The sequence below is a fragment of the Pundamilia nyererei genome, unplaced genomic scaffold, assembly GCF_000239375.1.
Source record: "Pundamilia nyererei isolate P.nyererei 1_Seehausen unplaced genomic scaffold, PunNye1.0 scaffold00083, whole genome shotgun sequence".
Lineage (NCBI taxonomy): Eukaryota > Metazoa > Chordata > Actinopteri > Cichliformes > Cichlidae > Pundamilia > Pundamilia nyererei.
In genome coordinates, this window is record NW_005187484.1 from 1,572,163 (window position 1) to 1,584,294 (window position 12,132).

Sequence of the window (12,132 nt, forward strand, 5' to 3'; positions counted from 1 at the left end):
CTAAAACATTCTAGCAGTCACCCATAGTCAATGTGTCTGCAAACACTCACTAATTAACTTTGAGTGGCAGTGAAACTTGGGAAAGGCAAATGGAAACCAGAAATGAAGAAATTCCGCCTTTAAGGTACACATTGTACTTAACTGCCAAACCAACCAGTTCCTAGAAATTGGCACTGGGGAATTAGGTAAGTGTGTACTGACATCACAAATCAAGTGATTAATAGAGACCTTTTTTCCTAGACTTTTATATAAACCCCTTAAAAGGCCAGAAGAAAGATTTAAGGCACTTCTGCAATGGAGAATTGCATTGGATATGGACAGTATCTCTCACTGTGAGCTCTGGTGGTAAACCAGAGCTCCCAAACCTCTTTGTTTTCCTCATCCAAAACTACACTGTCCCTTCTCTCCCTATCCCTACCCTCTGGTCATGACTGAATATGAAGTGTGTTCTTGCAATATTTGCATCTACACTGACTGTACCCACACAAACTGAGACAGACAGAATAATTGGCTCCAGGAGGTGAACAATAAACTGAGGTCAGACAATGGCAAACCCGACCCCTTTCGTACGTCACAACTGTGTATTCAAGCAATAATCCATACTAGTGTGCACCCCCACCGTCTGCCTTCACACAATGGATCTGCATACCAGTTCAAGTGCTTGCATGATATGATACCCCTCCACCACGCTCTGAACTCACCATCCACACAAACATCACATTCAGCTGCCTCCAGTGAAGCTGTCACCCCAGTGTCTCATCATAACGGTCACATCAAACGGGTTGACCCAGGGACAGTCTGGCCACATTAGGGGAAGAGTTAAAGATAGCTCACACATGCTCTGAGTGATCCTGTGAATAAGTATATTGATCGTGGCCAGAGCAGCTTTGGACTTTGATCTGTCAACATGTAGATGAGACTCTGTGCAAGCGTGCGTGCATATGTATGTGTCGGTGTGAGTACTTGTTTAGACATCTTTGTGAGGACAGAAAATTGACATGTCACTAGACTTGTGGGGACCAACAGTCACTTATGGGGACAAAATGCCCATCCCCACAAGTTTAAAGGTATTTTTGAGGCTCAAAATGTGGTTTAGTGTTATTGTTACAATTAGGCTATGGTTAGATTTAGCCTAAGGGTTTGGGTTAGGCATTCATTTTTGATTGTTAGGGTTAGTGTAAGCGGCTAGGAGAAGCATTATGTCAATTAGATGTCCTCACTAAGATATGAAAATGAGTGTGTGTGTGTGTGTGTGTGTGTGTGTGTGTGTGTGTGTGTGTGTGTGTGTGTGTGGAGGAGGTCCCACAGGCTACTGTTTATAAGTCAAACACACAAGAATGTTAGTTCATGGTGACATGCTAAGCGGGCTTAGCTTAGCTTAGCTCAAAACTGGGTGGCTAGCTCATATATTTTTCTAATATATGACCTCCAAGGTGCTGTAAAATACATGTGTCATCAGAATTATTGTGATAAATCATGGTAGGACCCTAACCCTGTTAATGAATACACACAACAAAGTGAAGTATCAGTGAATATAACCACCGATATCACAGCTTCAAGAGGTTCTATCATGGATTTCCTTAAAACTGAGCTTATACACCAACATAATGTTCAGATAACATGCAGAATCATTAAAACACTGTGCGGTGCCTTTTTCCTATAATAATAACTTTTTGGATAATTTTATGTTTGAATTTACGTTATTATTTTGTCTTTTTAAAGTGTACCTATCATTCTTTATTTTATTTTCTCTCATAGTGGCTGCCACTATTAAACATGACCAAAGTTTCAAAGGTCAGTGTATGTACAAATAATCTCTCTGATCCAGCTCTGACTGCTCGGAGTCTGACAGTTTTTATATAGTGTTGGCTCTACATGATGTCATATAAAATGGTCATCACAAACAAAGTCCCCACTCACCTATTACTTAGATCACTTTGCTCCTCTAGTAGAGTCCAGGATAAAAAAAAACTTTGTGTTCAGATTGAACATCACATGATTCCTTTTACAATAAAGCCTTGAAACTTTTTTTTTTCCTGACTTCATGACTCCTTAACTACAAATAATAGGGGCTGGGTTTGTATAATGGGCATTCTGGGAGTCACGTTCCTCCATAATATGGCTGTGGAGCCAATATGACAGGTCCCCACAGCATGGTTTCTGCAATTTACTGCAATAGCTTTAATAAGGAAGTGGAAACTGTTATTCTTCTGGGCACAGTTTTAAGCAGTTCTTTTAACTTTTATGATTTAGAGTACGATCCTCTGGCGCTCCTTTGTAAGTTTCTATAGAATTGTCTTTGCTGAGCGGGCCTTTACTTTTCCATTTGAGAATAATCTTATTTGTATCAAATGGTTTGTTCTAACATTTCGTTAGAAGTGGCTTTTTCTGGGAATAAAATTACTTTTTATCACTATGTAGGAACATCATATTAGAACACCTCATGTGGTTAAAAAAACAAAAACCATGCAATTGTGCGGATGTAAACCTGAAATTTTTGATATTCTAAACAGCACATGTGATTTGCATAACGCTATGTTACAATGACACCTGTGTAATTCATGACCATATGGTGAGGCACAGTAACTGTTTTCTAAGTCAACCAAAGTCATTGTTTAAGTAAAGCCAAGAGCGAGCAGTGAAGGACACAAGGGTGCATGTGGCATCCGTGCTGCCAGCGCGAAGATTTGCTGTTTATGTGCGCGACAGAAGAGAGGACGGGGGGTGCAAAGCCCTGCATTAACCTCAGATAACTCCACCAACACAATGGCGGGGCGCTTTGAGAAGTTAGAGGTGCGGGTTGACACGCCCCGAGGGCTGACAGACCAAATGGTAGGTCCAGAGAGAGAGAACACTCAAATGCACCGACGAGGCCAATAAAACACTCTGCTGGTAGAGCAGGGGGAGGAGAGCACACAGCAACGCTGGTAATGTCTAACTAGAGGGAGGGCAATGAGTGTGTTTAGCAAGTGAGATGGGGACTGCGAGTGTGTGTGTAGCTGTTTATGCGTGTGTTTGAAAGTTCACACAGGGGCATGGTGCAGCCAGGATTCCAGAAGAATGATATCTATTCCACCCCGCCCCCAAAAAACACGGAGTTCAGATACAGGGCATCCACCCAGCATTCGGGGCAGGGACACAAAGGGCATGAAAACACACTGCCCATCACACACACTGCAAAGAGTGAGGCCGTCTGTGTGTGTCTACATCTAGACTCCTTCTGGGGTTTGACATGTTTTCAGGGTCATCATGCGCTCGATTCTGCCAGAATACACATCTGAAGGGGAGCTCCTAACAGTACTTTCCCACTGATGTGTCCTCATGTGTGGCCTTTCACCATGTCAGGGGTCCTGGTCAGGCTGGCCCCTGTGCCCCCCACCCCAAGGCCTGGGGATATATGCACATGATGGTGTCAGAGACAGGTCACTGGAGAGGGGGGGGGGCAAGGATGAAAGGAGGTTGAAAGGTGAAGAGAGAAGAAGGCAGAGAAGCAGAGAGAAGAGATGTGGCATTGTGAAGGAAAAAGACATCAGACTGGAGGCTTGTGCACGCTAATGCAGTCTGACTGACATATACACACACACTCACACACAAAGACACACTCTCTCCAGCTGCGACTTACGGCCCACATGTTGAGAAGGCGGCGGCACAGGAAAGGGTCCACGCTCCAATGTATGTTGGGCAGACAGGTGATGTAGAAGATTTCATGCCCGAGGCTGGCCGACAGCAAGAAGAGGAAGTGCAACGGCCAGTTCCTCACCTCGTAACGAGGCCTACCACAGTCCTGCACATGAAATGCAAACATCATGGAACAAGCTGCCTACAGATAATGCCTGGCTGTCTGTCAGATCAGATCAGACCAGACACACCTTTTGTTTGCGGCATATCACTTTTCTTTTAAAGCTTCCTCATTTAAAAAGCAGGCAGTTTGAAGCCTATAGGATTCCTTTACTCAAGCATGACTATCATGAAACCAGTGGATTCACAGAGACACCTAAATTGCAGTTTTAATCTCATGGGTCCAACATCTCCCATAATGCAACTGCTTAGACTCTCCTATTAAACCTCACATTGCCTAGTAAATCCCCACTGCTTTCAAACCCGGCACTTCCACTTTATGTTATAAACATTTCCAAGACACACTTACAACATCACTGTGGCATAATGGGGGGAAATTAACCTGGCAAAGGTCCTCTAGAGTCACAGAGGACATCACAGCCTATTCTGTCAGTATATAAGTCTCATAGAAGGAGATATACTGCAGTTACTGAGGTTTAGCCTTTAAAAACATCCATATCGCTTTGTGCTGATCCGTTTATCAAGAAATCTTTCATTCTTAAGTCAGAATGTAACCTGACTACATCTTCACTCAGTGACGTTACTTAGAAAAACAACAAGGCCACTGTTACATGTGAGTGTGTGACCCAACTTGTTATAGTGCACATGGCTATCTGCTGGCTGCCAGAAGCAGCCAGTCAAACGGGAAAAGCCAGACAGCTTGTTTTGCATAATCTCAAATAAATCTAATGAACCCGAAAGTGAATTCTCAGAGATTCGACACCAACTGTGCTTTATCCTACAGAATTTAATGCCACACAGCAGGACTGAAATAAATAAATAAATAAAAATGAACACTTTGCTTTGATTGAACTAAAGGAGAAACCTTACACGTGAAGCGTATCCATTCTCCTTGTATTTATAGTTGGAATTGCGGTCCTGGTGGTCCAATCTGTCCCTCACCAGCTGCCCACGTGGTCTCTCGGGCTTGAGATGCGCGCTTTCGACGAGGAAGAGTCCGCATCGCCGCTGGAACCGGGCCACGAGCTCTGAATCGTGGAGGTAAGTCAGGAGCTCCATGCAGCGCGACAGGTGAACCGACATACACACTCACACAAAGACGCACACACACACAGACACACACACACACACAAACTACGGAAAGGAAGTAGATGATGAGGATGTTCCGGACAGGAGGAGTAGTGGAAAGTGATATGAGCCCAAGCAGGGGCGCATCCCAGGGGGCAGGTTGTAGAAGGGCGGACAGGTGCGGCTCGCCGTGCGTCACAGGTGTGCGAAGCGAGGCGGGGCTAACTACAAAAGGGGGCTGACCCGGTAGTCGTTAGTTGCTCACCAGTAGCTAAAAGTTAGTGCGACCTTTATACCGGGCTGGTTCAGGTGTTATCATCAAGTATTTATAGCAAGCACGAGGAAGATTTATGGCATGTCCATGATAGCAGGGCTTTTGATGGGGCTGTATCTTCATGTTGCTGACAACCGCACAACAGAAGTTCAGTGGTCGAAGGCTGCGCTCATAGAAGGTTTTAAGTTAAATCAGCATGTCACGGGGATTATTACTGAGCTATTACTAAGGAGTGTCTGAAGAGTCAAACTGTGTGGCTTTTTGCAGTAAACTGCCATAACTGTGAGCATTTGTCTCAAAACACAAGTTTCCCTTTTCCACTAATTGGTTTATCAGATTCAGTGATGTGCTTCTCCCACAGGCTCAGACCACACGCCTGCTCTAAGAGGTTTAACAGGCTTTTCTGAAACTTTATGTTTTCTTGTAATGACTTGTCTTTTCTCCCGAGCTTAAAATACAGGCAGGATTTACCCCATCAGACTTCAGTCTATAGTATTCAATTTATTTCTAATTTTTCTGGTTTTTTAAACTTAAGATTTATTTTATGATTTCAATGCTTTGTTTATTTGTGTCATGTGTCAGGTCCCTAAGTGGAAACCTTTACCAGGGTCACATTTCTACATCATATTCTGCAGGCTATAGGTATTTTCTTAATAATAACTATTTGTTTTTCTATCAATAATTAATTGATCATTGATTTAAAATAATAATAAACATTATTCCACGAAGCCCAAGTGCACATGTTCAATTCACCCTCAAAAAATGTTTATTACGTAAATCAACATTTTATGGTCATGAGGTGGTTATCCACAAAATTAATCTGCCTGTGATTTTTCACCACAGCAGAGACTTAACTGTACAGTACAGCAGTGAGCTTTGATTGGGAACAGCTCTGATGTGGATACAGGTCAGTTGTGACCATTCTGTAGACATTATCATGTTCACTTTTATATGTGCAAAACCTAAACTCATTGTTGGTGCTCATTTTCTCATATCATTGAATAACCAAACAGTAAACTAACTTACCCGTGGTTACTTGGGACCTAATACAAAAATCGGTTATATCATCCTGTTAGAGTGCAAAGTAAATTGTGATTACAAACAGAATGCAGTGATTCAGACATAATTTAACCTCTTCAGATGGAAAGAGTACAATGAAAACTGACATGTTCAAATATTTGCCCATTTTAAATATGATAACACAGTGCTTATTACTGTGTTGCATCACCTCTTCTTTGTGCTTATGCTGACATCACTAATATTGCAGGTTTTTGGGAACTCAGGAGGTCAGTTGCTGTAGTTTTGGAATAAAACTTTTTCCATCTTGCTCAATCATATAATAGGAGGTTGGCTTCTTAACAGTCCGAGGGTGTTCTTTGCTGTGTTTTTCACTGCTTATTGTTCTGACTCTTTTCAGTTGATCTGGGCAGCAGTTAATCCACACTATTCGTCTATGGAACCATCCTGCTATAATGGAAGGTACCGGCTTTCTGAAATACGCAACACCTTCTTTGAAAAAGACGACTCTGCGTGGCAAAACCTGTGTATGACATTCAGCATTCATGGTGCCCTCACACATTCTGCAAATGCACCATGGATGCTTCTGGGCAGTTGGTCCCTTGCACAAATAAACCAGAGTTTGGGCCTCTGTGGACCAGGTTTACTAAACAGGGTGAAATAGCATGTGAGTGCTTATAAGTGTGGTTAGTTCTACAGGTGTTTACAAAAGTTCCACAGTTTTCTAAACACAGGTGCAGTCAGTTCATTTCAATATTAAATGATGAAAAATAAGACACACTTAGGCCAATTAGCAGTAAATTGCGTGCTGCAAAATGTTAATGAGTCAGTTTGGCCTTCCTGTATTTTGCGGTGTGAGAGAGGAACTACTAGAAATATATATGTATCAGGGTAGGTCATAAAAAATCTCTGAGTTTTCACCTTTTATGCCTGATTTAGACTTTTGTGGGAAATCTGCACTGTAACGACATAACTGGAAACTCTAACTCTACAAAGTGACTTTCTACTTAACCTGAAGTGCAGCTCCCTAGAAATGTAACTACAAGTCAGGCTGACACAGCCCGCAGCGACTTGATGGAATGGAAGGTTCCGACATCAGGTGAAAAGGGGTGTAGGATGCATTTGATTGCATTAGTATTTGCCTGCCCTACAGCAACTACAACTCTGTATGAATTAATGCGTTCTTTCCTTTCACGTTTGAGGGACTGCATAAGATTCTAGAGAGGAGGCGTCACTGGCCTGCGAGCTGCATGTTGAGAACCCTGGCCTTAGGTCAAACCAAATGTGTGTCTCAGATGATTCCAATTCTGCTCATTCTTTAAAATACCTCTCCAAAGGGTTCTCATTTGAGAGCTCATGTTCATACTTTAGAGTTTAATTTGATAACTTTGCCCTAAATGTTCAGATGTTATGCTTCAGCTTTAGTCCCTCACTTCCTCTGGGGCAGGTATGAAGTTCGAAACGACTATGACCATGATTGTTGTCTGTCCTCCATCAGCCTACACCAGCTATGTATTTTTCAGACTACAGGTGTAAATGATTCTGAAGAGCCTCCTTGGTTCACGTGAAACTTGTTGATGCTCACTGTCACACACCGCGTTCTGTCTGCCAGAACACCGTGTGAGTTTTGATGTTTCGTGTTACAGGAAACAGAGAATTGACGCCCCCAGTTGACCAAATAAGCGCATCCTATTGTGAGCCAGGGTCTACGTAATTCCCAGCCAGCATGGCTGTCATCATAGGCAGCCTGCTGCACTACCACAGCGGGAACAGCAACAGCAGCTCTCTAACAGGACTCTAAGACGCAGAGTCCCCTCTCTCTCTCGCTCGCTCGCTCCCTCTCTCTCTGTTTTGTGGGATTCTCGGACTCTCTGGATGGATGAGCCCCCCCACCTTCCCACCGGAGTCACCACCATTACATCATCTATTCCCACACAGGCGAACAGGAAACGAAGGCTTCTTTTGAAATATTTTACCTGGATCCCGAACTGCGTCCGTGCGGCTCCACATGAAAAGGACGCAGGGGAGGGAGGATTATTATTATTATTATTTTTTTTTTTTTTTAAAGAACCAAAAACAACAATAAAAAAAGAAAACACATGAGCGGTGATGTCTGCACACGGATGATGGCGTTTCAATGAAAGGGGAGAGGAGAGGAGGGGGCAGAGAAGGAGAGACGTGCACCGTCATCAGCATCTGTCCGCCAGCTCCCTTTGTGTTCACCGGAGAATGTGAATGGCGAAAGATGACATGGCAGAGGTAGATCTGGCATCGAGTGGAGCGGAACCCCCCGGCGAGGCCTCCTCGGCGTTCCCCTACGAGGAGTACGAGTGCAAAATCTGCTACAATTATTTCGACCTTGACCGCCGGGCTCCCAAGATCCTAGAGTGCCTGCACACGTTTTGCGAGGAGTGCCTGAACACGCTTCACCTTCGGGAGGAGCGGCCATGGCGCATCAGCTGCCCCGTCTGTCGCCACCGGACCCCGGTTCCGGATTATCGGATACAGAACCTCCCCAACAACACGAAGGTGACGGAGGATTTCCCGCTCTACATCGACTCGGACCCCCTGCCTCAGGACGCTTTGCCGCCGTACCCTCCCCCGCTGCACCCGGCTCTCGTCGCCCTCCGCCGGGAGGAGGCGTCGGGAGCATCCAGCGCCAGTCAGGCGACCCCGTCCACCACCGTGTCCGCGGCCACAACCCTCTCCCAGGACTCGGTGCGCTACGACAGCTGTCAGAGCTGCAAGAGGGTGGCGCTGACCACCGGCTGCGTGTGCGTGATCTTCTCCTTCCTCTCCATGCTGGTGCTGCTGTTCATGGGCCTGATCTTTGTGCACAGCCACAGCATTCCTCCCTCGCCGGCGGGACCCATTTGCCTGTCGGTAGCCAGCATCTTGGCCATGTTCTCGGTGGTCGTCACATGGCTCATCTGCTGGCTCAAATACAGACCGGACCATGAGACAGGCCGCTCATCCGCCACCAGTAACTCCCGGAGAAACGCCTGATAGGCTGCCGCCTCTGACTTTCGATGGAGATGTTGCAGGCTGCTGTGGGTGTGTGGGTGGTGATGTACATAGTACTGGCAACTCCTGCTCCCTTTACTTTTCTAGGAATAAATCTTGCCCAAAATGGCCTTTTATGAGTATAGCAAACACCCGAAGGCCTTCATGTTGTTGGAGCAATAGGCCGACATGATCCTTGATATGTTGTTTTTTCTTCCCTTAAGTTATGCACTTGAATTTGCAGTCTGGGCATCTCCATGAGTGAACTCCAAGTCTTAGACCCTCTGCCTGGGCCTAAGTCTGTATTTGGTTTGTATATGGCTGAATGTTGAAGTGCTTATTTCCAAGGTTTGACACCCTCACCACCTTACCCTGCTGAATAATATGCATATCCCACTATGCCAATCACTGTATGATAACTGTCCACGATCGTTCACTCATATCTCAACAAAGCACTATTGTAATGTACTGATATTTGCTGATATCTCATCTCAGTTATGAGATTAACTGAGTTTCCAGGGTTCTTATGAAGGGTTGCTTGTATATGTTTGCATGGAGAGCCTCTAAGATGCAGATGCAGGTACAGTAGAAGATGCATCCACAATCTAACCTTGTAAATAGTTGACAGGTGCAGAGGTGTGGGAGTGATCAGCCTTTCTTAAGGACACTTCATGAACCTTGTGCTTTAACCTCGCCCTGCAGGGTACCACTGCAGGAAAACTGCAAAGCTTGTGATTTTGAACCTGTGTTTTGCCTCATTTGTGCATGTTTGGCTACTGAAAGGTCAAGGCTTTTTTAATAGGTTCATTTGATTTTTTTTCTTTTTAATTGGAAGAGACGGTGCGTCTCCTGACTCGTGTGCCTCACCTTGTTGCTGAATGAAGCAAAACATCACTGTTATAATAATGGAAATCTTGCACGGGCCTCCTGCTGCAGACAGCACCCAGCTATGGGTGCTGGAAGGGATTTCCCCCCTCCCATCACATCAATGAGAAACAGGGTTTCCAATGTTTAGCACACTTGCTCATGAAAAATGTGTGGTTTTGAAGAAGGAAGCAACCTGCCCTTGTTTGCTAAATGATCCAGGCTCCACTCCCAGCTGCTTCCAAACCCGCCCGTTTTCTTCCTTTAAAGCCATGTGTGAAAAGCCAGTGATACATCTTTAAAGCTATGAAGGAAAACTCCTAAAAGGATACATTTGGTGTCATTCTGGCTCCTGAGACATCCTGTGAGTCATAATTACCTCTGGATACATAAAGAGCCCCGTGAGCTGTGTGTGGCTGGGATTAGGAAGAGACATTCAAGATAGAAAAACAGTACAATATGGTCTGAGAGGGTTTGTGCTATTCCGGTGCCTGGAGTAAACTAAAGCATAATATAATTTAGATGATGTAATTTATAGCTCTGAAAGGCATTGCGGGTCTGCATGTAATGCACTAGGATGAAAGAGGCTGAAGCTCACAGGCTTTATCATGAGTCAGTGGTAAAGTCTGTGAATGTTGCTGTTGCTATAACCTATACGGTTATTTATTAGGGGTGCAGTGTGAGACCTTTACACTGCCAAATGTGCTCCATGACAAATGTGAATTTGAATACTGTGATATCTTCTAACTCCGTGACAGCATTTAATATAGAATTTGAATTCAATCTGGACACCAAAGTGTTTTTTCTTTCTTTTTAAAAAATTTATAAGCACTAGTATCCCTACCTCACTGCAGGGGGAAAGAGCAAAGCAATTTAACCTGATTATTAAACACCCCCCCCTCCCCTTCTAAATCTGATGTCGCTTTCAATCATCCTGCTTGACCTTTTCCCAACTTGTATTTGATGCACTTTCACCCTCTTATTTGACACAAGTAAAGGGGTTTACCTTTGACAGATGTACGCATATTGTATTTACTTCAGAGGACCTAGAAAAACGTTTTTCTTTTTTTTTTTTCTGAGATTCTGTGGTTGTTGTTGAAGTACCAAATGTATTTGCACAGAGAAATGTTCTTTATGTGCTGTTTTACATACATAAACACATTTCAGTAATAAAGGAAACATGAGCATCTGCTCCATTTTTCATTTTCCTCACTAGGCTGAAGACAATGGTCTCTTCTTCTCGCTTACATAATGAGTGGTCATACACTGAATGCAGTATGATCCAACTTGACACATTTAGCTCCCTGCTGTGCGTCAAACATGCCCCCTGCTGGACAAAGGATGCTACACGCAATAAAGAAAAAAAAAGAGTACAAATTTCATCCCTTAGTGTCAACATGGTTGCACTTCTCATGTAGGTCTAGTTATGCAAACGTTCAGCGGCTAAACGCTGATTAAAAGTAAATACATTTTTGAAGTATGAGTTGGATGCTGATGTGCGCGTTAATATCACAGCCTGAGATTTGTCATGCGTGTTTACCCACTCATACAAGGCTTCCTTTTAGTTCACATAAATTAAGCCATTGAGCATCACGATTTTTTCCCTTATAACATAAACCCAGCAGAACAGATTAAAAATAAAAACAACAGTGTTGACTGTTCACCGTCTAATTGCTGGTTAGATTCAGCTCGTGCATTCTTCCGATCACGTGTTGACCAGAAGTTCCACACCCCATAAATTGATGTTCTTACACAGCGGATTTCTTCGAGGAATACGCACCTCTTTTGCTATCATTAGAGCAGCATGCAAACGAGCGGGGGTTCACAGGTTTGAGTGTGCACCGGCCCCCTATAAGTGCAGTTACAAAGATTTCTGGTAAATAGTTTGAGGCACATTTACAAACATTTACAAACGACATGTTCTTTTAGCAATGCTAACCTTACGAAATTTAATGCTTGCATGTATGTCGCTTTCTTTTTATTTATCTTTAGTTTCCACCCATTGCCTATACATATATAATGCAGCGCATGCCCAGCTTACTAGTTTTATTAGCTTAAAATACAGACCAGCTTACATGTTCTTTGTTTCCATTAGTCATTGTAGACTA

At 43.9% G+C, this 12,132-nt stretch overlaps 1 protein-coding gene across 1 annotated transcript in view; it reads right to left on the reverse strand.

The window, feature by feature from the left end:
- sgpp2 (sphingosine-1-phosphate phosphatase 2) overlaps nt 1–5,304 on the reverse strand; it is a 15,885-nt gene extending 10,581 nt beyond the window's left edge. Inside the window, exons 1-2 of the mRNA XM_005738351.1 lie at nt 4,669–5,304; nt 3,623–3,784 (exon numbers count right to left, since the gene is read on the reverse strand). Of these exons, the coding sequence (XP_005738408.1) occupies nt 3,623–3,784; nt 4,669–4,881 (375 nt within the window). The 5' untranslated portion in view covers nt 4,882–5,304. The remainder of the gene's footprint in view (nt 1–3,622; nt 3,785–4,668) is intronic.
- Between the last annotated feature and the right edge of the window lie 6,828 nt (nt 5,305–12,132).